Here is a 27,113-nt window from a genome sequence, read left to right as displayed (position 1 = left end):
TTTACAGTATAGATGAAAAAGCACTCCTTCAGATAAGCTAAGTTTTGAATTTTGATTGTTTGAAGACCAAGTTACTATTTCGGCCATTTTCAGAGAACCTTTTCTGGTGAATTATTGGTGGTTCTATAGATGCAGGCTAGGTTACAGTGGAAAACACTCCGACCCTCGGATAGGATGTTAAATGGAGGCCCCGTGTAGGCGAAAGTCACACCCTTTGCACAAAAAGAACCCACTGCACTATTCGATTAATAGCATAGGGAAACCCCGGTGTAGTGGTCCACCTGCATTCCCACAACCAGTTAAATCGGGAGGAAAGACCTGCGGGTCACAGTTCTGTGTGCACACCTTTTAGGCGACCCAGATTGGCTGGCTCCTCCTAAAATGCGCCTTTGAATGCCTTTGAGAGATATATGGCACAATACAAATCATAATCCCTATGCGCGTTCAAATTTTCACTGCGATCGCGCAATCAGTGACCCAGATCTAAGGGGGGGGGGTCAAATTGACACCCCCAGTATATACTGGTCTGAAATACAACAGGATGTTGTATACCATTATATATTTTTCCCCTACTTTGTAAATTTCAAATCTAAAAATCAATTTCCAATTTACACTGCAATATTAATATAAATATGAATACAATAACCATTATAATAATTTATAAAATCATGACCATGATCAACATTTCTAAATATCTCTATTATTTTATGAAACAGTTGGATATCTCAATGTTGTAAGAGATAGATATATAAATTAAGCAAAATAATGGTTTTTAAGGACTGTTGTAAAGAAAGCAGTATTAAAAGTACATGTCTATGCAATAATCAAGGTGATTAAAGTACACATATTTCAGTTAACCTCTTTTAGACTTGGGACGATGACATCCTGATGAAATGGTGAACCTTGAAGTAGCACTGATACTGGAAGAAAATATACCTTACAAAACATTTGTGTGAACTATTCAGTCAGTCAGATTATCAGGAATTTGGAGCACTGCTGTGGCTGTTGTAACTTTGAGATTGGCGCAAGAATGCTTCATCTGTGTCAAATACAGAGAAAATTATAAAGAACTTTTTTGCTTAGAGTACACACTATTTTCCTACACTTCTTTTCAGAAATTGTAGAGATTATAAGACTTCACAGGCTTACATGCTACAAGTTGGACTTCAGCTATGTTGCAAGTGAGAAGTCCATGTGGTCAGTTTCTATGATCTATTGCAGCCAACTAAAGGGGTCACAGAACAAAGAACGGTTCAAAGTGACCTTGTGTTTAAGATGTTTTGTAGAGAGCAATGATCTTTATGTATTTGTGGTGATGATGAGGAGTATGATATATACATGAAAACCATAGTTACCAGAACCACCATCATCATTCTATCATCATCATCTTCATCTTCATCATCATCATCATCATACCATCATCATCATCACCATCAATCCATCCATTTCACCAATGAATGAATCAATCAAACCGTCTCCTCAGATATTCACTCACCTGCTTCATTGAGTGCCATTGACTTGTCATCCAGACCAGACCTCTGGAGGGTGATGTTATCCAAACCACTACACATTATCTTCAGGTTATCAGGCATATACTGCTCCATGGCAAAATTATATGACAAAGCTGAGAAGGAAGAAACAGTGACACACATACAAGTGGATATTAATACATGGCTGCAATTAACACGGAGGGGGGGGGCACACATGTATAATGTGGTATGTAGACATGCTTTGATGACATTTGTTTCAAACCTCGATTAATTTCTCCAAATATCAAGTTTCTCTCAGAATCAATCTAAATAAAACCCATTCTTCCACACTCTGAAGACCCCCATTCCAAGACATATTCTTTCACATGCAAAGAGGGCCCATGCAGCGTTTGTGACAACAAAATCACACCGTAAGGCTAATGGCCGTATACGTAAGAACAATCCAACACAAATGAGATGCAGCACAAGGATATACTGTAGACAACTGAGAAGGCTCACTATGAAAATATATCACAATATTTTGGTATGTAGCGCAAGGTGCATGGATATCTTATGCAGTTCTCAAGACACCATATTTCACTCTGCTAGATAGATCATAATTCCCAAAACCCTGTATTTTACATCTTGATTTCAGTTCCTTAAGACCACCATTTCAAGGCTAGGCACAACCCCGGAAAAAATAATATGAGTCCCACCCCCCCTGAAGAAATGCAGACAAAGAGAATATAAGTAAAGCGATATAAAGCAATATTTCAATGTATTAGTGTTATATAAAGCGCAATATCTTTATAATCATTGTTTTAAATCTAATCATTTATCAGAATCTCATAGTATTATTCAGAGGAATAATAGGATTTGAAACTGGAGATCTAATACATTCAAAACTAGGGACTATTTCATGAAGATTTTTATCTGTGCTTTTTCACAGACAGATGTCATAAGCTACTGAAAACTTTTCATGAAAAGTTCTTCAATAATGCTCTGTAATAAACCCTTCATAGCTCATCGCGGTTCTGCAATGTTCTTAAAAATATTTTCAGACATTAAACTAAATTAACCTAATTTGTATGAATTATCTTTCGCAAGAACCATTCAAAGTTTGCGTAATTGGCCTACTTGTTTTGACGATTCTCTCAATTATCATGTTTAGAAGATAGCATAGATGTAAGTATTACCAGCAGGTGAAGGAATGTATTTCATGTAATCAGGACGATCCTTTCTCTCAGGTGGGCCAGGGAACCACTCTTTAGCTTCCATGCTACTTCCTAGAAATAATATTCACAAAAAATAAAGAACATTTACACATACATGTATGACATAAATAGAAGCAAAGGATACATAATTTTGTTGATGAACTTGCATTTTCTGTAAAGAATCTATTGCTTTTTGACATCCCATGTTAATAAAAATTTAATCTGAGGTTATTTAATCAGAAAGGACATCCTCTAACATGAAAAACACAAGATAGGATGTAGAGTATTTGTGAGAATTTAAGATTACATGTATAAACCACTAGGAAGTACAGTATACATTATTTCACTTTAATACGAAAACCTATTTCCAGGTCTCAACAGCCATTCATAATTCAATTTAAGTATCACTTTAATTTATTTTCTCATTTCAACATCAAATTAGATTGTACAATAAATGGTTATAATTAACAGTTACCCAAACAGTGTGAAACAAATGCTAACATGATTCGAGAGGTAATGTATTGAGTTGGGGTGGGGACTGGGGGTAGGGTAAACCAATAGCTTGAAAGTTTATATGGACCCCTATTATGATGCGTTTATGCATGTCCTCACATCACTCCAAATTATGGACCCCTATGTGTGATATGATGTGTTTACGCATGTCCTCACATCACTCCAAGTTATGGACCCCTACGTGCGATATGATGTGTTCATGCATGTCCTCACATCACTCCAAGTTATGGACCCGTACGTGCGATATGATGCGTTTACTCATGTCCTCACATCACTCCAAGTTATGGACCCCTATGTGTGATATGATGTGTTTACGCATGTCCTCACATCACTCCAAGTTATGGACCCCTATGTGTGATATGTGTTTACGCATGTCCTCACATCACTCCAAGTTATGGACCCCTACGTGCGATATGATGTGTTCATGCATGTCCTCACATCACTCCAAGTTATGGACCCGTACGTGCGATATGATGCGTTTACGCATGTCCTCACATCACTCCAAGTTATGGACCCCTATGTGTGATATGATGTGTTTACGCATGTCCTCACATCACTCCAAGTTATGGACCCCTATGTGTGATATGTATTTACTCATGTCCTCACATCACTCCACGGGAAACAACAAAATACATATAAAACAATCCAATAGAGCCAAGAAAGAGGCGATAGCGATCATAATCTCTGGATCATCTTACCATATACTTTCTGAAGAGTCAGATACTGTCTAAGAGCCATTATTTCTGGATCATAGGTGTGTACGAGTGCCTTGTTACCCCCAAGCGCTTTGAGAAGCTTGCGACGATAGTATCGCCGCCATGCAAGCTGGATAGTACATGCAGCTATCTGTCTCTCCCAAACGTCTTCATCCTTGCGCATCAATCGCCGAAGCTGTATCTCATGAACAGTGTGCATCATCTTAGTGTTGCATTGTCTGAAACTGCAATTTCAAATTTTGAAGGAAGATTGAAAAATAACATGTAGTGTTATTTGATATGTTGAGCTATGTGTAAGAAGAATTGCATTACAGGACAAGGGTCCTGTTGCATAATGGTTACCACAGCTTGCAAGGAATCCTTGATTCTGATTGGCTGTTGATCATCGTTACCATGGTAGTTAACATTGGATGGCAAAGATACCATAACAGTACCTTTTTATGCAACGGGACCCTCATTCACCAGATAGTAATCTTTCAATTGATCTGATGTTCTATTGCTATTCCATCACATTTACTGTACATACAGAAGGTGTATGTCCCTGACAAATAGGTAGAACAGGATCATAATCATCACAGCCATTAGTTGGCAAAAATCAGCTACTCAGTCACCCATTCGATGCAGTGTGGATTGTCATGATAGTACTTCATGTGTATTGATGAATTTAAACACATACAAAACCGTATAAGATCCAAATATTCAAAGATCTATAATACATGGAGGACTTGCATGCACTTTGATAATTAAAATCATGAAGCACCTGCATGAAGACATTTTGCTTGACATATAGAACAATATTGAAACATTCTCTTGCTTGATAATAAGAGCTTTGATTTCATACAACCTTTACCTTCCTATTCACAGATATGTAAATTATTTTCAAGAATATCATCAATAACAACACAAGCCTAACCTATCATAATAATAATCATCATCACCATCATCACCATCATCATCATTATCATCATCATCATCATCACCATCATCATCATCATCATCATCATCATCATCATAATCATCATGTTCATCATCATCTGAATCATCTTCACTGTCAGTCATATCATCAACTTCATTATAATCACCAATACTAATACTGACTATGTCAAATCAACAAAGCAAGGAAAGAATCTTTCCAACATGTACTCACTTTCTCCATGCATTCTGAATGATGGTAGCAGCTCTATTCTTCCTTCGCATGTCAGCCAACCTTAGTCTTTCCTTATATACCACTTTTCTTCTCTCATTCAGAATCCTCAGCTGACCTTCCTCATCCCTAACCTTCTCTAGTGAGACGGAACATGGGTTGTCACTCACTAATAGAGGTGGTCCTATAACCCTTCCCTCTACCTCCCCCACTCCAGAGCAGGTGTCATGTAACGTACTGGTATCCTCTGACAAGCTCACTGATGCATCACAAACATTATTGTTATTGTTGGTGTTAGCATTCTCTGATGTCCATCCATTCTCTTTGATTTGGGATTTATCCCCTGGATTCAAAGTAGGGATATGTTCGATACTTTGGGAGTTCAACGGGGTTGAGGAGGAATCTGGCTGATCATACTTTTTGCTTTGCTCTTCACGTTTCCTGAAAAGAAACAGCAGAGAAAATGTGTTTATTCATTAATTCAGAACAGTGGATTCATGAATAAAATAGCGTGCTTAACCAAGGCAACAAGCGTCAATTTGGCACACTGTGACAAAAGCGTACATCATAACTGGTCATTGTTCATTAAGCGGTAAATAAACATAATTTATACAGGAAATCTGCATAAACCATGGGTTCAACCGATGGTTTTCATAACCACCTTTGTGAATTCGGGCAATTTGTCAGATAAATCATCCAATATATGAAACGCTCCACAGCTTTGCATCCTTGGTGAGGGACTAATAGACTACAGCGTTGCAGAAGTGCACTAAAACAAAAATTTGGTTTCAAACACTAGATATATCATTCATTACCATATCTCATTTCTAAACTTGAATTCTTACTTAGCTGCCGCATCTTTCCTCAGTTGTTCATGTTTCATCAGTAGCTTCTTTCTCTCAACAAATGTCTTGCGGACACAGAAACCTCGGAAACGACTCTGGAGATAAAAGAATATCAATCCATATTTTCAGGTTCTCCACTTTTTTCATTGAAGAATTTATATTGTATCCCAGTTACATTTAATTACACATTATATGTATGTATCAGTAAATCTCAACAATAACAATCAAGTTCTGTTGCACATTTTGTTTTAAAAGATTGCCAAGTAACAAATTAGAATCGTTGATCCAATTTCTAATTGATCCCAAATATTTGTTTGAATGTTGATCATGTTTTTCTGATCAGAAGTTGAACACACACTTTGTATCAGATCCTGTTTAGTATAAAACAGGAAAGATAATCAGGGACTGTCCACCTGAAATGTGAACTTGATGGCCCTCCAGGTTACTACAATGAATTGAATAGTTATTTTTTATGGGATAAAGTTTGAATTACTAATTTTCTGTTGGATATGTAAATTGTAACAATAAATATCAGTTGTCTCTAGACTCAAATCAGTCTACATAAATCATTTTCAAATGTGTATAATTTCAAGCAAAGTTCAGTATTTAGAATGGTTGTTTGTAGAACACAGTCACCGTCTGGAGGGCAGGTATTACCTGAATACGAGTGGCAGCCATGTCTCTGATACCAGTGATAGAGAGTGCGCCTTGTTCAACCATGTATTGTGATACTTCATGATGGTCATTAAGTAGGGTGTAGTCAAGGGGTGTGAAGCGATCCTCTGTTAATTCCATATGATTAGGGAAAGCCCCATGGTCTAAGAGTAACCTTGCAGCATCCAGGTATCCAGTACTACAAGCCCAGTGAAGAGCCGTCATACCCTGTGAATGTAAGTGAGATAATATTACAGGAAGTTTTATTCTTGTGACGGCAACAAATTACTTTGCAGTGGTGTTATGTACAAAGGTGCCTTCTCTAAGCAACATATAAACATTGAATCATGCATCATCATTAATCCTAAAATGGGATTATCGGATTAAAAGAGAACTTGGTAGAAACTTTGTCCACCTGAAACCCCAAATTCTCCTAGAATTATCCAAGAATTACTGGTGTAAAATTTTCATTGAGCTGTGGTCAGTTACTTTCCTTTGCATCTATCTTCACAAATAGGACCCTTTGAGATACGGGACATCCTTTTTCAAATCCTGACACAATGTTATTTGTAGACCATATCTGTCACTGAATAAGGGATAGATTGATTTATTACTTTTCAAACAACAAATAACAAAAAAAAAAAACAAAGCTCCTTACACAAATACCTCCCACTCCAGCTACTGATCATGCTATGGTGGAGCATCACATATTCTTGTCCTCTTCCAGCTTTCTTTTTTTTCTTCAAAAAGTGTCTTTTCTACAAGTCCTTACATGCTTTTATTTCTTTTATTTTCCAGGCTATCCCTTCCAATGAATGGATCACTCTCCAATATCAAAGTTAAAATGTCATCAAAACAACAGAATGAAGTCTTCATCCTCACCTCATTATCCTGTAGATTAGGGTCAGCACCGTGCTCTAGGAGTAGAGTCATACAACGGATGAAACCCCCATAGGCAGCACACTGTAGAGGGGTACGACCAGCATTATCCTGTACATTGGGACTTATGTCATGTGTCATTAGATGGTAACAGACACACGTATGACCTCCTAAAGCAGCCCTGTTCATCAAATGATGGAGAATATACATATCAATGTAAACAAAATAAGAAAGCCATTGCCAGGGGCCTGTTTCACTAATATGTTCATAAGTTAGTTATAACTGAATAGTGCCTGGTGACCCTTTTTATATGATATATCCCTATGTAGCTAACCTCAGAACATGTTCCAGTCAGGTGAAAAGTTGTGTGTAAAACACTTACAACAGATCAAAGAAAATATATGATTAAAAAAATTAAGTTCTACAATATGTAAACAAAAATGTACTTACTTTATTTTTTTTTAATATTTCATGGTCTAAACATATTCACTTTTTATAAAATTTATAAAACTTTGAGAGACCCCCCTGCCCACCCCCTCCCCCCCAAAAAAGAAAACGACCCCTGGAACATTATCTATTTGCATAAGTTCATAAAACACAACCCTATGCACTCACATCCAGTAAAGGCTATTTGCAAACCTGGAAAGCTGTCTGACTAATTTTAAGTTGCTTCATTTAAAAAAAAAGCAATCAAAATATATTTCTTTTTCCAAACAGCATGATGCATATACATCTATTACCCCCAGCATATCAATAGGACATTAATGATAAATATCCAGTTGTCAGCAAGGTGAAATCACAAATTTTGAGAAAATATGAACATCTAGATAAATATGACTGTCATCTATGTAGTCATAACAAAACAGTGTTTGAATTGCCAATGTAATATTATGTGCTTTTAATAGCACCAATCAATTTTGCTTTCTAATCTCTGACCTGAATAGAAAAGATACAATGAATTGTTGCATCTCTCTTAGGGTTACAAAGCCTTGCTCTATTTCATCATGTAATTATTTCCCAATGTTTGTGCTTGTAAACTCACCAGTGAAGAGGAGATCTGCCTTCCTGATCAACTACCTTGACTTGAGCTCCACCTGTCATTTCAAATCAATCAAATTCCTTTCAGTTCAATTTAATTCAATTCAATTCAATCCATCCAATCAAATTAAAATCAATTCCATTCAATCCCATCCAATCCACTTCAATTCAATCCAGTTAAATTCAATTCAAAATGGCTTCACAGAATACTTTCTTTGGTAAATCAGAATCGTAAATGTTTTTATTTCAAGAGTGACAATAACAATAGATATGACTCAATGGGACAAACATAATATAGACAGGAATACAAGCAGCAGAGTATAATAAGAACATTTACAAATGACTGGAGAACCTTTCTTATATGCTAAATTAATCACCAATGAACATTTACTGGTGAATATCAGTTACCACAAGAAAGGATCACCATTCATTCTTAACTTATGAACAGCTTCATGAAACGGCCTCCAGATTACATTAAAACATAAAATATGCAAGAACATGCCATAGTCTACCATCGCATATCTTCATTTTTTGGGGAGCTTTGTAAGAAATGGTGCCATAATATGAAAGGTGAAAACTTTATTGACATACACACATTGATTTAATCATGTGTGCTATTGAAAAAGAAACTACTTCAAATGATAGTTTAAATGCAATGGTACTAATGTCACAAGTTGACTGCATCTGACAGAGAATTAAAGAAGACAAAAGACTTATCATTAAACTGAATCATGAAGGAGAGAAATGTTGAAAATAACACATCAAGACTTATTGTATGATCAGGGCCCTGTTGTACAAAGAGTTAGGATTGATCCAATCAATCGCAACTATGGATGGCCAGCAACGTCCACATCTATTATGCATGTTTGTTCAAAATATTTTCTAGCTGTGATGCATATTCATGCATTCATTGTCTTCTTAAAAATTCACTGCACTTCTCTTTGCATACAAAGGACATCGTGCAAATTTTTCGTAGAAAAAATTATGACACTGATTAATCGGATCAATCGTAACTCTTTGTACAACAGGGCCCAGAAATTAATTTTATTTTCCTCTGAGTCACATGCATTGCTTCACAACAATGCATACATGGGACCAAACATAACTATTTGGCATGAACATATTTTTAGCTGTTGTTTTGTCATATTTTGAATGATCTGGATAGAAATCAATTGCAGTAGACCTTCTTACTGTCATATTCCGTTAACATAATCATAGGAAATGATCTTTAAAGAATTCCAAAAATAATAATAATAAAATAACCCTTTTTAAGAGTCCAAAACTTCAATTGAGTCCAATTTCAAAATAAGGATTCGTTTGCATGAAGAATTCATGAAATCAGATTAGATTCACTGAGATACTATGCCCAAAATTAAGACAAGGTCCAATGAATACCTTTAGCTAAAGTCATCATGACTTCTGTGTGTCCCATCTCAGACGCTCTGAACAGAGGAGTGTGTTTAGTCTGATCAACAACATCAACTGCTGCACCATGCTGAAAAATTGGAAACCAAGCAAATAATGTATGAGGGAAAGAAATAGAATTTAATATGAAACCTAATAAAGAGATGAAGACCTTGAGAAGTGTTTGAGGCAAACATTGATATTGTCAATAAAATCATGGTATTTAAATTGACCCAACTTGTACCTTATCTGTATAACATTGGTAATCAAAACTCAACCACCTCAATGCTAACTAAAAAGTTATACAGTCCATCTACTAAAGGCATATGCATCCATGATGCAAAGTTTAAAGCTTATAAGTTTATAATACATCACAACGCCTTGGAATAATATATCATATAAACATGTACCAATGAAAAAGAAAAAAAAAGAATGTCTTTGGGAATATTTTGGCACTTCAAAGTTTCAAAACATTCATAGATATGATCATGAATATATTTTAAAAGAAAATGAAAAATCTATTATCAAACAAATATAGACAATTAAAAAGTTTCTTAGAGTTCACAAATTGCTATGATAAAAATTAGGAAAATCTGAAAATTGTCATTTTTAAGACAATTCCAGTAGTATTTCATGATTAAACCTAACAATATCAAAATAACTGGACTTACCTGCAATAAGACATTGACTGTACTTGCATGGCCCGACATAGCAGCAGCATGGAGGGCTGATTAAAGAATGATTATTTCAAATTTTACTATGGAGAACAATATCAAAGGCACTCTATCTTGAGATTAATAGGATGTGTATTTTAATGTGTTAAAAAATGGATTTTGTGGTAAGCACAAGAAATACATGAACTGTACATCTTTAGGGCTCAGCATGACAAGTCACACCACAGATAGATCTTTTCCTTTTTGGTCATTGTTTACAATTCCCACAATAAACAGTGCATCTCACTCAATGACAAATATATGCAGATATAGTGAATTGGGGATTTTGCCAGGGTTCTTAAAGCCAAATAAAATGTCTGTAAAAGATTGCAAAAAAGTTTTTAATTTTTTCTATTGCCATAAACACTGAGAAATTTGCACATCATTCAAACTTTATTTGCTAAAGTTGCTAGCATATGCAAGACATTGTAAGACAATATCACTGAAGTCCTTTATGATTCGCCAATGCTAGCACCACATGATCCCATGGCTCTTGCATAAAATCAATCGACCTAAAAAAAAATTGTGTTGAGGAGGCGCGATAGCTCAGTCGGTAGAGCGGGGGATTTGTATTCCGGTGACCCGGGTTCGATTCCCACTTGGTGCGCTATTGCCCTTTGGCAAGGCATTAATCCTCAGTACCAGGTCCTGCGGAAAGGACCTTAAGCCGTCGGTCCTCTGGTTGCTTGCCTACAAGCATTCATGCTTTCTTAGCAGTCAGGTAAAAAATCACCACCACCAATCATACATTATCATGAAGTATTTTTGTTCATCACAAAACAATTTGCAATTTGGATGTTGTTTGAAGGTTTGCATGGTGGCATGTACAATTGCTGATGTGGTTTACGGTACACCATGTGGAGTGTTATAGAAACAGTGGATAGAAGAAGAGAAGAAGTGGATAGACGGACAGTCAACCTGTCTGAAACATCGAGTCTCTCTACTACTCATCATCTCTACTCGCCGACTCAAGCCAGCATCTCCTCATCAGCTCTACTACTCAAGCTGTTCTCACTCAACATTCCTTCTGGTTTACAGTCCTTTTCAGGACTATTTTCAAGAAAGAATATTCTATTCTCAAAACTCCACTTTCTCGCCTATCCACTTCTTCTCTTCTTCTATCCACTGTTTCTATAACACTCTACATGGTGTACCGTAAACCACATCAGCAAATTTGCAATTTGTTGTATGTCCCAAAGAACCATTAAAACATGTGTCAGAAAGTTGGTCAATCCAAATATCACTACACACATTTTAGAGGGAGATATACCTGTAAGAGTATCTTAGTTTATCTTTGATTTTCAGACAAATCTTGTACCTCCTTAGATGAGGACCCCAGCAGGTCTTTGACTTGTGGGTAAGTCTTGTAACTTTTTACACAAGGGCCCGAGCAAATTAGTACAGTCTGCATTATACACTTACCCGTTGCTCCTGTCTTATCTGTAGCATTAATGTCTTGTTTGAATTTCATCATGACCTCAATCACCCCATCCGCTCCTTTCCCAGCCGCCCACATGAGTGCTGACCTTCCTTCAAGGTCAGGTTCATCTGTGATCCCTTCCCTCTGAAGAAAGACTTCCACAGTCTCCTAGAAACAGACAGACGAAGCATGATCAGACACATTGAAACTAATCAAAAATGGTAAATAAAGGAAGACAGACAGTGTTGCTTGATGGGACTGAAAAAGAAGTTAAAGGGGAAGTTCACCCTGACAAAAAGTTTATTGTAAAAATAGCAGAAAAAATAATAAAAAATATTGCCGAAGGTTTGAGAAAAATTCATCAAATAATTAAAAAGTTATTTGAATTTCAATTATTTGATTTGTGACGTCATATGCGAGCAGCATTCCTACATAGCGAATGGTAAAAAATCAATGAAATGTCATTTTCTCAGAAAATTGAAAATGGTTTTCACTGTAACTTTTGTATATCAATAGACAAATCATTTCACACCCGATCATGGAAAGAAAACAAAATTAAGTCATCAGGAACCATACAAAATTTGAAATTCATACATTTTATATTATATAACACATGGGGCAGCTGCTCGTTTATGACGTCACAAATCCAAAATTTTGAACTCTAATAACTGTCTTACTCTTTAACAGATTTTCCTCAAACCTTCACCAATATTTTTCACTCTTTTTTCTGCTATTTTTACAACATAGATTTCTTCAGGGTGAACTTCCCCTTTAAGTAAAATGTTGAAGTTCCACATGTGGTGTACAGTATGAATCCTGGAAAGGCTTGAAGTAGAAAGTTTTCAGGGATTGAAGTCACGCAAAATCTATTATATTATGTACAGCATAATGTTATTTACATCTTAACAGATTGCTGTGCTTCCAAGAGATTTGACTAAGGCAGAGTTAGGTTTACATGTCAAACAACATAGCTGTGAATGATCAGCTATAATAAAGCATTAAGATACCACAGCATGATCACATTAAAGATGTTTGAATATCAATACCGTATGGTTATTCTGTGCTGCGTAGTGTAAGGGTGTGGCCCCGTTGGAATCCGAACAGCTGTAATTTGCATTCTTGTCCAGTAGCATGTTGACCATGTGGGTGTGGCCAAGGACAGCTGCCCAGTGGAGAGGGGTCCGGAACATATTGTCCAAGACAGAAATGTTGCACTTGACTAGTGGAGTCTGGGTCAAAAGAGAATAATAAAGGAAATGGATTGAGTATGTACATCATTTGCCACATCTAACTTGCCTTCAATTATATGATCTCATTGATGATTTACTTCTAATATGTAGTTATATCATACCACTTGTCAGAGCATATAATATTATGTATCCCAATACAATACAGTGCGACTTGGCTATTAAAGTTGAAATAACAAATATTCAAATTCAGACATATCATGACTTTTTAATTGAGGAAGTCATTCAATAATTTGAATAAGACTACAATTTGAAATGGTGGCATTGCACATTTCATCTGATTTCATCATATTAAGCAATTTTCCCTCCAATGACCAACATACCTGAAAATCCACTAGCCGTTGGACTATGGCAGTATTACCATTAGCAACGGCCAGGTGAAGTGCTGTTCTCCCCTCATAGTCCTGCCAGTTCACCACACTCGGTTCAGTTTCCTATACATGCAATGAAGGATTTAAAAAACTAGAATGCCTCTTGCCTGCATAACACAATTCAATATAGAAAGTACATGTATGTTGACTTTGGAATACTGAAATATCAAAACATTTTCTCTTTTTCATTTTCCTGAGAGGACCATGATTTTGATACCCTGCTTTAAAGAAAACGGAAAAGATATGAATAGAATTAAATTATAACAAATAATCTATGACAAATGACCTTCATCCAAAAAATTGAAGAGCTATCTATAAAGCTTTTATGAATGGCTGTCATGCATACCGTACATGTAGACACAGTTTTGCAGACAGACACATGCAACATTATCATATCAGTGACATTTTTGACCATCATATCTATGATTTATGATGCTCAATGAATACATGCATCCTTTGTCATGAGTTACTAATCATTTATACATACATGTACATTCCTTTGTAAGTGGAAGCCTATTTATAGACATTGATTTATAAAGCAGCCTTCAGTGTGCAAAGATCATTAGATACTGAAATGCTCCACCATCCTGTACTCCAGCCCTACAGGCAAATTCAGTTAAAAATACTGGTCTGTACACTATATTAGCCAAATTGGTGGGTGGCAGTTGGGGAGGTATTTTCTAAATGAGGGAAATATGATTTAAATGATTATACAGTGCGTCCCACAAAAAACAAAACAGACATTTATCGATGATTTATCATAACTTACTCACAAATACGATATACACAAGTGACCTACCATTTTAAAGCTTGGAATCTCCTCTTTCGTATGAAATTACTTAGATTATTTCTCATTCACGCATGAGCAAAAACAATTTGAAAAGGGGATTCCAAAAAGTCACTTGGCGGGGCGTATCTGGGTTTTGAAAAGAAAAACTTATTTTTAAAAAGTTCAATATCTGCTCTTTAATTTGACACCTCAATTACAGAAAATGGTCAAGAAATAACAGAGTTCTGGTTATTTTAAATAAGGCTTGTATTTCAATAATTTCATAAAATGAAGAGGTTTTACAGGCTAGCATTCAAACTCACTTGACACTCCGTTTTGTTGACGATCAGCCATGCATTAAGTCTTTTGTTACCGTGCGATAGCTTCTGTGGGAAACCGGTGAAAACACGTTTATTTAATGAAATTATCGAAATACAAGCATTTTTTCAAGGGATCATAACTTTTTTACTTCTAGACCATTTTCTGTTATAAAGGTATCAAAGGAAAGAGCAGATATTGAACTTTTTAGTCATGCGATTTTCTTTTTGAAATTCAGATACCCCCCGCAAAATGAGTTTTTGGCATCCTTTCTTCGATTTGTTTTTGCTCACTCATACGTGAATGAGGAATAATCTAAGTAATACCAGATGAAAGAGGAGATTCTAAGCTTTACATTGGTAGGTCATTTGTCTATTTATTTATGATTAAGTTATGATAAATTATTGCTAAATCTCGGTTTCGTTTTTTCTGGGACGCACTGTATAATAAGTTATCAGAATTGAGTTGCTATGTCAGGGAATACATTAATATCTGATGGCATACTTGATGCTCCTAGTCATCACCTTGACATAAAAAAGAACACCACATGAGGATGGTGATATGATAGCTTTACCCTGACTCTATTCTTACCAGTATGTGCTGAACGGTGTTAATAGCAGTAGGGGAATCCCCTGCATTAGCTGCCCAATGGAGTGGCGTCTTACCATCACTGTCTGGTATACCAATGTTGGAGCTCTAGAAAAATAAAGGAGCATGTTCTGGTAATACATTGTTCTCATTACACTGACAAATCGTGTTTTTTTATAAACGTCATTTATCTTGTGAACTCATTAGTAAATCAGCTTCAAGTTCTAAGGAAAGATTTCTAATAAATTAATAATATGGAATGCATAAATTTGTAATTTTACTGGCGTACAATGGTGTTAATTGATAAAAGTTCCATTAATATATTTGCCCATATCAAGCGGTTGAATAAAAGCTACATTTAATTAATTTTGATATTGTACCAAATTTCCTCAGCTTTTTTACCCTAGTTTTCACCCTAGTTTTTTTTTTCCTATGACACGATAGACTTGCCCTTTATAAAACTAAATATATTCCTGACTTACATGTTTCACAAGCATCCTCACTGCTTCCTCATTTCCATAGGATGCACTCCAGTGTAAGGCAGTTCTCTGAAAATAGTCACAAAAAACAAAATCCTATATAATCTATTTATTACAAACATAAATAGCTGCGATACACACTCCACATTTTATCAAACTATGGAGAGTATCAAAGCATTAAAAAAAGCCACCAAGATTTGATCAATGCTACAAACCCACTAGCTCCATCTCATTTCAGGAGTTAGATGATAATGATTGGCATTACTATGACAAGGACAGTACCACTTTGCAAGCACAAGCAATTTCTAGACAAACTTTACAAAATCTTGTTTTGTCAAATGCAAAAAATAAATGTAGATGGTCCACAGGTCCCAGACAAGCCTATTCAGGATAGGACACAGTAGGTATATTGGTTTACCAGAATGTTTGAAGGTATTATTCAGAATAGGACATAGTAGGTACATTGGTTTACCAGAATGTTTGAATGTATTATTCAGAATAGGACATAGTAGGTATATTGGTTTACCAGAATGTTTGAAGGTATTATTCAGAATAGGACATAGTAGGTACATTGGTTTACCAGAATGTTTGAAGGTATTATTCAGAATAGGACATAGTAGGTATATTGGTTTACCAGAATGTTTGAAGGTATTATACAGAATAGGACATAGTAGGTATATTGGTTTACCAGAATGTTTGAAGGTATTATTCAGAATAGGACATAGTAGGTACATTGGTTTACCAGAATGTTTGAAGGTATTATTCAGAATAGGACATAGTAGATACATTGGTTTACCAGAACGTTTGAAGGTATTATTCAGAATAGGACATAGTAGGTATATTGGTTTACCAGAATGTTTGAAGGTATTATTCAGAATAGGACATAGTAGGTACATTGGTTTACCAGAATGTTTGAAGGTATTATTCAGAATAGGACATAGTAGGTACATTGGTTTACCAGAATGTTTGAAGGTATTATTCAGAATAGGACATAGTAGGTATATTGGTTTACCAGAATGTTTGAAGGTATTATTCAGAATAGGACATAGTAGGTACATTGGTTTACCAGAATGTTTGGAGGTATTATTCAGAATAGGACATAGTAGGTATATTGGTTTACCAGAATGTTTGAAGGTATTATTCAGAATAGGACATAGTAGGTACATTGGTTTACCAGAATGTTTGAAGGTATTATTCAGAATAGGACATAGTAGGTATATTGGTTTACCAGAATGTTTGAAGGTATTATTCAGAATAGGACATTGTAGGTACATTGGTTTACCAGAATGTTTGAAGGTATTATTCAGAAAAGGACATAGTAGATACATTAGTTTACCAGAACGTTTGAAGGTATTATTCAGAATAGGACATAGTAGGTACATTGGTTTACCAGAATGTTTGAAGGTATTATTCAGAATAGGACATAGTAGGTACATTGGTTTACCAGAATGTTTGAAGGTATTATTCAGAATAGGACATAGTAGGTACATTGGTTTACCAGAATGTTTGAAGGTATTATTCAGAATAGGACACATTAGGTAAATTGGTTTACCAGAATGTTTGAAGGTATTATTCAGAATAGGACACATTTTGTAAATTGGTTTAACAGAATGTATGAATGTATTATTCAGAATAGGACATAGTAGGTACATTGGTTTACCAGAATGTTTGAAGGTATTATTCAGAATAGGACATAGTAGGTATATTGGTTTACCAGAATGTTTGAAGGTATTATTCAGAATAGGACATAGTAGGTATATCGTTTACCAGAATGTTTGAAGGTATTATTCAGAATAGGACATAGTAGGTATATTGGTTTACCAGAATGTTTGAAGGTATTATACAGAATAGGACATAGTAGGTATATTGGTTTACCAGAATGTTTGAAGGTATTATTCAGAATAGGACATAGTAGGTACATTGGTTTACCAGAATGTTTGAAGGTATTATTCAGAATAGGACATAGTAGATACATTGGTTTACCAGAACGTTTGAAGGTATTATTCAGAATAGGACATAGTAGGTATATTGGTTTACCAGAATGTTTGAAGGTATTATTCAGAATAGGACATAGTAGGTACATTGGTTTACCAGAATGTTTGAAGGTATTATTCAGAATAGGACATAGTAGGTACATTGGTTTACCAGAATGTTTGAAGGTATTATTCAGAATAGGACATAGTAGGTATATTGGTTTACCAGAATGTTTGAAGGTATTATTCAGAATAGGACATAGTAGGTACATTGGTTTACCAGAATGTTTGGAGGTATTATTCAGAATAGGACATAGTAGGTATATTGGTTTACCAGAATGTTTGAAGGTATTATTCAGAATAGGACATAGTAGGTACATTGGTTTACCAGAATGTTTGAAGGTATTATTCAGAATAGGACATAGTAGGTATATTGGTTTACCAGAATGTTTGAAGGTATTATTCAGAATAGGACATTGTAGGTACATTGGTTTACCAGAATGTTTGAAGGTATTATTCAGAAAAGGACATAGTAGATACATTAGTTTACCAGAACGTTTGAAGGTATTATTCAGAATAGGACATAGTAGGTACATTGGTTTACCAGAATGTTTGAAGGTATTATTCAGAATAGGACATAGTAGGTATATTGGTTTACCAGAATGTTTGAAGGTATTATTCAGAATAGGACATAGTAGGTACATTGGTTTACCAGAATGTTTGAAGGTATTATTCAGAATAGGACACATTAGGTAAATTGGTTTACCAGAATGTTTGAAGGTATTATTCAGAATAGGACACATTTTGTAAATTGGTTTAACAGAATGTATGAATGTATTATTCAGAATAGGACATAGTAGGTACATTGGTTTACCAGAATGTTTGAAGGTATTATTCAGAATAGGACATAGTAGGTATATTGGTTTACCAGAATGTTTGAAGGTATTATTCAGAATAGGACATAGTAGGTATATCGGTTTACCAGAATGTTTGAAGGTATTATTCAGAATAGGACATAGTAGGTACATTGGTTTACCAGAATGTTTGAAGGTATTATTCAGAATAGGACATAGTAGGTACATTGGTTTACCAGAATGTTTGAAGGTATTATTCAGAATAGCACATAGTATGTACATTGGGTTACCAGAATGTTTGAAGGTATTATTCAGAATAGGACACAGTAGGTACATTGGTTTACCAGAATGTTTGAAGGTATTATTCAGAATAGGACATAGTAGGTACATTGGTTTACCAGAATGTTTGAAGGTATTATTCAGAATAGGACATAGTAGGTACATTGGTTCACCAGAATGTTTGAAGGTATTATTCAGAATAGGACATAGTAGGTATATTGGTATACCAGAATGTTTGAAGGTATTATTCAGAATAGGACATAGTAGGTACATTGGTTTACCAGAATGTTTGAAGGTATTATTCAGAATAGGACATAGTAGGTACATTGGTTTACCAGAATGTTTGAAGGTATTATTCAGAATAGGACATAGTAGGTACATTGGTTTACCAGAATGTTTAAAGGTATTATTCAGAATAGGACATAGTAGGTACATTGGTTTACCAGAATGTTTGAAGGTATTATTCAGAATAGGACACACTAGGTACATTGGTTTACCAGAATGTTAGAAGGTATTATTCAGAATAGGACATAGTAGGTACATTGGTTTACGAGAATGTTTGAAGGTATTATTCAGAATAGGACACATAAGGTACATTGGTTTACCAGAATGTTAGAAGGTATTATTCAGAATAGGACATAGTAGGTACATTGGTTTACCAGAATGTTTGAAGGTATTATTCAGAATAGGACACATTAGGTACATTGGTTTACCAGAATGTTTGAAGGTATTATTCAGAATAGGACATAGTAGGTATCAAACTAAAGTCGGTAGTAGCACCAAGATTGTGACAGACATTAGTACTATTTATGAACCAACTATCATAACTATTTTCATAAAAGATATAAAGTGGCAATGATTTGAAACCTTCACCCAGCACGCGACACTGGTGCAGGGCCAAATATTTTTCAAAAATAGCAAAATTTACTGGACCGACATGACCAGTAAAAAGTATATCAAACTGATACAAATTATATCTTCTCCTCTTTGGTGAATTATAAAAATGTCTCTAGCCTCTTAAAAAAATGGATCTCAAAAATTGAGAAATGGGTCTCATGAATTATGTAGTGTGTGTAAGTGTGGGTACTCTTTCTAAGTTTTTTTTTGGAGGGGGAGGGGCCAAATAAAAGACAGCAAAATAAACTGAAGGTTTTTTTTTACGTTTTTCTCTATTTTGGGGGACAAGTAAATCTTAGGTTTGGATCAGTAAAAAAATGGAAAAACTTGTTATCTACTGGTCCAACTTGAACAGGTTGGACCAGTAGAAAAAAACGGTTAGTGTGGAGCCTTGCTTCACCTCATGTTTAATAAGCTCCATAACAATCAGACAGTGAAATTGCCGTAAAAACGGACACACTAAAGCTTTTTGACATGCACTCATTAGAGTAAAATTACATGAAATTACTACAATGAGTGCATGTAGAAAAGCTTGAGTATATCAATTTTTAAGGCTATTTTACGATTTTCAGGTACTAAACAATCAAATCATAACATGCCTTAGATTCATACAGTCAAACATACCTTTGAATTATCTTGCTCATCTACTTCCCCTGGCATGAGTTGTTTCATGATAAGGGCAAGACATCTAGTATCTTTGTGTCTTGTGGCAAAGTGAAGACACGTCTGTCCCTCGTTGTCTTTTTCTCTCCAATAGGCTCCCTTAGATACTAGCAACTTGCATAGCCGAAACACTCCCTGCAAAGACCAAAGAAAAAGACATTGGTGGTGATTGGTGATTTTTTACCTGATTGCTAAGAAAGCATGAATGCTTGTAAGCAAGCAACCAGAGGATCGACGGCTTAAGATCCCCTCCGAAGGACCTGGTACTGAGGATTAATGCCTTACCAAAGGGCACTAGTGCACCAAGTGGGAATCGAACACGGGTCACCGGAATACGAATCCCCCGCTCTACCGACTGAGCTATCGCGCCTTCATATTAAAATCGCTCACTTTGCCATGTGTGTAATGTCTATGTATTCTGCAAGAAATATTCAAACATCTAGTACATGCAACTATATATCCCATATATTTATTTCTCAATTTCACTTTGGATGAGAAAACCATTGAGCTTGGTATTTTCATGATTTTGTATGTACTTAGATCTCACTCAATTTGTAAAGGAAATGAAAGTCAGTCCAGTTGTTTAGTCATAGTTTCATAAAAATTATACCACCACCATATACATGCTGTATTAGGCTTAGGGACATTCCCTCAAAAGCTTGTGTATATCCAGAACAGACCTTCGAAGAAAATATTTAAATGCAACAATATCAAGGAGGGTGCCCGGTAGCAATATATGAATAAATTATGTTAAAATATATATATTTTTTTATTACTCTTGGGGATACCTTGTATGTAGCCCAGTGCAAGGCTGTCCTTCCTCCATTATCTTTGGCATCCACGTTAGCTCCCTTTTTTATGAGGACCTCTGCGCAGTCAAGTCGGTCAGCAAGTACTGCAAACATGAGAGGTGACCGCCCAAACTGGTCTGCCTGATCAACTTCTTTTGGGTATGCTACAAAAGAAATGAATGGTTCATGAAACTAGCCATCAATTGCAATTTAGAGCTATAGTAAGTTATTCAATTTCCATTGTGAATCAAGAACAAATCTAAAAATCAAGCATAATGGGGGAATTACAAGAAAGTTGCGTTGCTATTGAGTGCACATTAATAATTATTTGTATAGTATTAAATTAACACTTGATTTGGAATCAAACATAAGTTTCTTGCAATGGCCATAAGATTTTCAACTTATTTCAAATTTTCAATTGACCATCAACATATAGAGTACTGAAGTGATGTCACAAGAACCATCTTTGCATTTCAGCGTCTTTGATACCATTTTTTTTTGTAGAGCATCATCATGAATAAGTTACAACCTAAATTTTTGTGGGCATCTATCCATGGGGGCCCAAGATATGACCTCATGAATGTAATTAGCCCACTAGAGTCAATGAATCATCTTGTCTGGTTTATAACATTTACATGTAGAAAAAAGCCAATAATACATTGATTTCAATGAGGCTACTTATGTATTCATGAGATCATATCTAAAGCCCCTATGGACTAATTCCCACCAAATGTAGGTTGTGGAGTTATGTAATCATGCTCTACCCAAATATGATTTTTTTTTTAATGCTGAAATTTAAAAATGAAAAACTGATGACATCACACTTCAGTACTATTGCAACACAAAGTTACATTTGAATTAACCAGTACCAAGAACAATAGGAATGATATATTTAGTGTATTATAAACTGAGAGCAAACTTTAAGTTTTGAAAATCAGACCACTACATTCATAGTGTACCTATTTCAAAGAGGTACATGTTATCATCAAAACAAGAAAACACTGAAAACAACCACCCACATACAATGTACATGTACTACACAAGGTAGAAATGTTGTACATCATTTTATTAATTCAACAGAAAATGACTGGGCATAAATGACAATTAAAATACTAAATGAAATATTTCATCTTTGTGGAAACAAATGTTAACAGTCGAGGTATTGCAAGAAAGTTCTTTTTAATGATTGGCCTTTTGATTGCACATATCAGTTAAAGTAAATCAATCTATAAATGGTGTTGTAAGAAGCAGAAGAGCAATCAAGTGAAAATTTGCATCAAGTGAAGGAATGGATTTAAGACTGGAATAGGCTGAAATTGACTTGTAATTGATTTCAAAGCCTTGGTTTCAAGTTTTGATTAATCCTAAATCACAAAAATATTGACCACTGTTCAACTTGATACTACATGTCATAGGCCTGAATTGGATGTGTCCTGAAAAAAAAAAACAGGTTTTAGTATTCATATTTTGTTTCAGATGAAAATCTACGTTTTGGTTCATAGTCTGAATTTTAGATTTATAAAATAAAACAAAAACCATAATGATGCACAAGTTTCTTTTGTGGGTCACTGGAACTGTGTACATGGCTCCTACATATACCTCTAGTCAATCCCTACTCACATTCACATACATTGTACAGTGCATGGAGCTGTTCTGTTTATTTTACAATGAAAGTGGCAGGTGAAATCAACAAATACAAGTATGTTAATTCTCTTTTGATATGGCATAGTGACTTCTTGAAATTATTTCACTTACACTTTCAAAATCCAAAATATATACCAGATTAGAAATTGTTACTGAACTTCAGGGAGCCTCTATGATAAAAGATACATGTGATAGATGACAAACCTTTGAGAAGTTTTTGAAGAGATGTCTTCTGACCATTGACAGCAGCAGCATGGATCTGAGTGGTTGGGGATGCCTCTCTTTGGAGGGAAGTCATGGAATTAAGTACCCCACCCCCACGCCCTGGGGAAGGGGCCTGACCTTTAACCTCAGGAATGGTCTTTACCCCTGATGCTAATTGTAGTGGGGCTACCTCTGCGTTGTGTCTTTTCATCTGTATAATAAAAAGTAAAAATAAAACCCAAAATATGATAAGACGTTTGAATCGCTCATCATTGTCTTCAGTCACTCTCATCATCTCATGGTCATTATCATCATCTCTATCTATCTAATCATCATAATCAATTATCATCATTTTCGCAGAGTGCTGAAGGTATTATTCTTCATATGCAGCATCCCCTGGGATTCTGACAGGTGTAGCAAATTGGGAAAAAAATGTACATGTAAGGAAAGTGACCAACATTTTTTGTTGACCCCCCCCCCTTTTTTTTTTGCTTACAAATTTCTTGGGACCAAAATGACCTTCATTTTGTAGTGAAACCCCCTTTTCTGCTTGTCAAATTTTCTTCAGCACCCCCATTAAAAAATATACTGTTCCCAGGGCCCTGTTTTTTCATCATCTTCACAGTCACCACCTCACAATCACCACCACCATCATCATCTCTATGATCAATATGATTATCATCTCCATCTGTATCATTCTCCTTCTCCTCATCATCACCACCATCAACACTGCCATCATCATTGTCATCATCATCATCATCGTCATAATCATCATCATCATCACCACCACCTCTACCACCACCAACAATGTTATCACCATCATCACCACCATCAACAATGTCATCATCATTGTCATTAAGACTCATTATCACCATTAACATCATCAACATTGTCATCATCATCATTGTCATTATCACCATCACCATCAACATTGTCATCATCACAATCATCAACATTGTCATCATCATCATTGTCATTATCACCATCACCATCAACATTGTCATCATCACCATCATCAACATTGTCATCATCATCATTGTCATTATCACCATCACCATCAACATTGTCATCATCACCATCCACCATTGACATCATCACCACCATCAACACATCATCATCCATCCATCATCATCATTGTCATGATCATCATATCTCTTTTGCAAGATCATCCATAGTCTTTCAATATCCCAATGCCAGACATTTATTGGCTCTGCATACGTCTGTCTGATTGGCTGAAGGCCTTATACTTTCTGGAATGCTAATCACCAAAATCAATTCCAGGAGGTCACTTCTACAGTACATGTAATTTAATACAGTAACTGCAATTTAAGCGATTTGCCATATGACAGTTACTAAATAATGTCAGCTCTTTTCGTGAAACCATAGATACATGTTCATGCACATGTAAACTTGTAAAATATGAAACCTTCTTAAATTGTTAAACCCTAAAAATACATGTTACTATTCCAATACTATTGTAGATTATATGAATATGTGTGCCCCAAATGATGATTATGATGTTAAAGATATTAAGTGTTTTATTTGGTAAATTTACTGATTTTATATCGACATGGTAATTTATTTTGATCAGGTGCACAATAAAAATGTGTATTTTTGTTTTCTTTATATTGTAAAACCCTTTCTTAAACATTGAATGGGGCGATTCCACACTAGAACTTCAAAAATATCATAAATTTCAACATGCTTTCAATAAGTCATAAGTAGTGTAATATTTTACTATGATACCTAAATTTTATGAAAATTATGAGTTTTAACCAAAAGTGAAGACAGATATAGTTTTTTAGGGGGAGAACAATGGAATTTTAAATTTTCAATAATTTTGCTCATTGAATAGTCAAGTACAATTCCGCCTGAAACAATTATTTGCAAAGCATGAGAAGATTGAAAATATTGCAGGTCAATAGAATAATATATCAATGATGGTTCCAAATAATATCTACAACATTTTCATGATCCATAATAGGGGCAGCCCTGATTTTTCCGAACCTATTTTTGGCAATGTCCCGTACGACACATGACAATGCAAAAGTTTTTCCTGCAATTTTATTTTTGATGATGCAATTTCATAAAATCAGTTTCTCTTTGTTTGACCCATGGGTGATCGATTTATCCCATAAGGATCTAATTACTGCCCTTCATTTTTCAATTATTGTCCTATTAAAAGTTGTCCCGTACGACACACGCTGTGTCGTACGGGACATGTCCCCTACGACACACAATATAATAATGCATTTAATTGCAGGATTTGGATTCAGAAACCATAAATAGTAGGCATATTTAAATTCATTTAATTGATTTAACATAAAGTGAACTGAAAAAGGACTTTGTTTATCTCCATAGAACATGAAATAGGTGAATCTAAACATTTTAATTGATTTCATGTAGGCTTATTCTTTTGTGAATCCCTTCAGCTAAACTGGTGATTTTCACTGATCAGAGCAAGGTTAATTTCTTTTCATTGAGCATGAAAAGAAAACTTTTATAATCATTTCAACCTAGCCTGGAAGATGACTTCCTCTTGCATGCTAATGTGGAATTATTATAAGATGTAAAAAATACATATCAATCATCATGATCATCTATTTGGACTTCCCTTGATGATCACTATTTTTTAAATACAGTATTGAAACTCCTTACTTTTTTCAAGTTGTAAAAAAAATCTGGAAAATAAGACAAACCATATGGTTTCATGAAATGCAGATGGGTTTGAAAAAGTAGAACCGCATTTCTTTAGAAAAAATAATTGTGACTAAAAAAAGCAAAAAAAGTGACAGTTGTGACATATCATGTAGATATACATTTTATTTAAAAAATTATAACATTTTAGCCCCATAATTTACACAAAGTTTCATTCATTCATTGTTTAGTGTTTGGAAATCATCAATTAATTCCCTAAAATATAACTTCACACAAAACCTGAAGTTTTTCGGCTCGTAAAATGCTGTGAACACTTGTACATTTCCCATCATGAAAAAATTATAACATATTGTTCCCAATTGTATATATTGAGGTTACTGTAGCGGCACAGCTTTGCAAGACGGCCGGTGGCCGCCCACCGTCTTGCGCTGCCCACGTACAAAAAAAAGACGGGAGTCAAAGAATGACAAGTTCGATGAAGTTAAGTTGTGTATCAGGTTTTATTCTAAATCAAAGTCAAATTACATGCTGGATAATAATAGATGTCGCATCTCTGGGCTGGACGACCGACGACAGACAAAAATTAAACCGACATGGCCTACGGCGGCAAAACAAATCGGGAACGAAAAACTGCCCCTTGGCAACTAATCACTCCCTTTTTATCCCCTTTTTGGTCAAACACCGCGTGGCGAAAAAGCCTTTCCAAGTCGACCCTATCACCTTTGGTGTAATGTGCGAAATTAATCCGCCTATAATGTAAGTATATAAAACGGAACTTAATTATTGTGTACCCCGATTCCAAATTCAAGTTCTTCGGCTTTCCATTATTCTTCCAACTTACGTAACTCTCTTAACCACTCCCCCAACTGCTCTCTCAGTCAATTAATCCTCTTTTGCGACTCTTGTCACTTCAGCCACTCCTACTCACAGCTCACTTCCACCAAGGAATTCACCCCTTGCTTCCACACCTGTTCACACTCTCGCTCTCTCTCTCTCTTTAATCACTGAAGAATGCAAGCGAGCCGAAGAACATGAATAAGAAGCAAAGTAGTAAATAACTGAAGTTCCAATGGTCTTCTATTAGTCCTGAACGCCTAGCAACCCAGTCAGTTTGCCCTCTTTCACTTCCACATTCCAATCGCTAGCCTGGCCCAGAAAAACTAGCAAACGAAATCAACACCTTTAAGGAATGTAAACAATGGAAGAAGGCGAACGAACTTCTTTACCCAAACAAACAAATCTCTATTTTCCATCCCGCTATAACTCTCCCCTACTGAATCGATCTGTTCCATAAGATCGCAAAAAATAAGGAAAAAAAGATTTGATACTGACGGTCGTCCATCCATGACACTTACAATTTGTCATAAAC

The 27,113-nt window shown here is 35.4% G+C and overlaps 1 protein-coding gene across 1 annotated transcript in view; it reads right to left on the bottom strand.

The window, feature by feature from the left end:
* Nucleotides 1-333: 333 nt before the first annotated feature.
* Nucleotides 334-27,113, bottom strand: part of LOC121409279 (inversin-like) — a 40,359-nt gene continuing 13,579 nt past the window's right edge. Inside the window, exons 2-20 of the mRNA XM_041601176.1 lie at nt 23,087-23,297; nt 21,236-21,402; nt 20,409-20,582; nt 15,785-15,850; nt 15,306-15,410; nt 13,580-13,690; nt 13,056-13,238; nt 12,012-12,177; nt 10,548-10,603; nt 9,868-9,967; nt 8,477-8,528; nt 7,438-7,615; nt 6,559-6,783; nt 5,902-5,996; nt 5,060-5,497; nt 3,895-4,136; nt 2,666-2,755; nt 1,496-1,624; nt 334-1,039 (exon numbers count right to left, since the gene is read on the bottom strand). Of these exons, the coding sequence (XP_041457110.1) occupies nt 978-1,039; nt 1,496-1,624; nt 2,666-2,755; nt 3,895-4,136; nt 5,060-5,497; nt 5,902-5,996; nt 6,559-6,783; nt 7,438-7,615; nt 8,477-8,528; nt 9,868-9,967; nt 10,548-10,603; nt 12,012-12,177; nt 13,056-13,238; nt 13,580-13,690; nt 15,306-15,410; nt 15,785-15,850; nt 20,409-20,582; nt 21,236-21,402; nt 23,087-23,297 (2,850 nt within the window). The 3' untranslated portion in view covers nt 334-977. The remainder of the gene's footprint in view (nt 1,040-1,495; nt 1,625-2,665; nt 2,756-3,894; nt 4,137-5,059; nt 5,498-5,901; nt 5,997-6,558; nt 6,784-7,437; nt 7,616-8,476; nt 8,529-9,867; nt 9,968-10,547; nt 10,604-12,011; nt 12,178-13,055; nt 13,239-13,579; nt 13,691-15,305; nt 15,411-15,784; nt 15,851-20,408; nt 20,583-21,235; nt 21,403-23,086; nt 23,298-27,113) is intronic.

This window comes from Lytechinus variegatus, chromosome 2 (genome assembly GCF_018143015.1).
Source record: "Lytechinus variegatus isolate NC3 chromosome 2, Lvar_3.0, whole genome shotgun sequence".
Taxonomy (NCBI): Eukaryota; Metazoa; Echinodermata; class Echinoidea; order Temnopleuroida; family Toxopneustidae; genus Lytechinus; species Lytechinus variegatus.
This window is presented reverse-complemented; position numbering and strand designations above follow the sequence as displayed.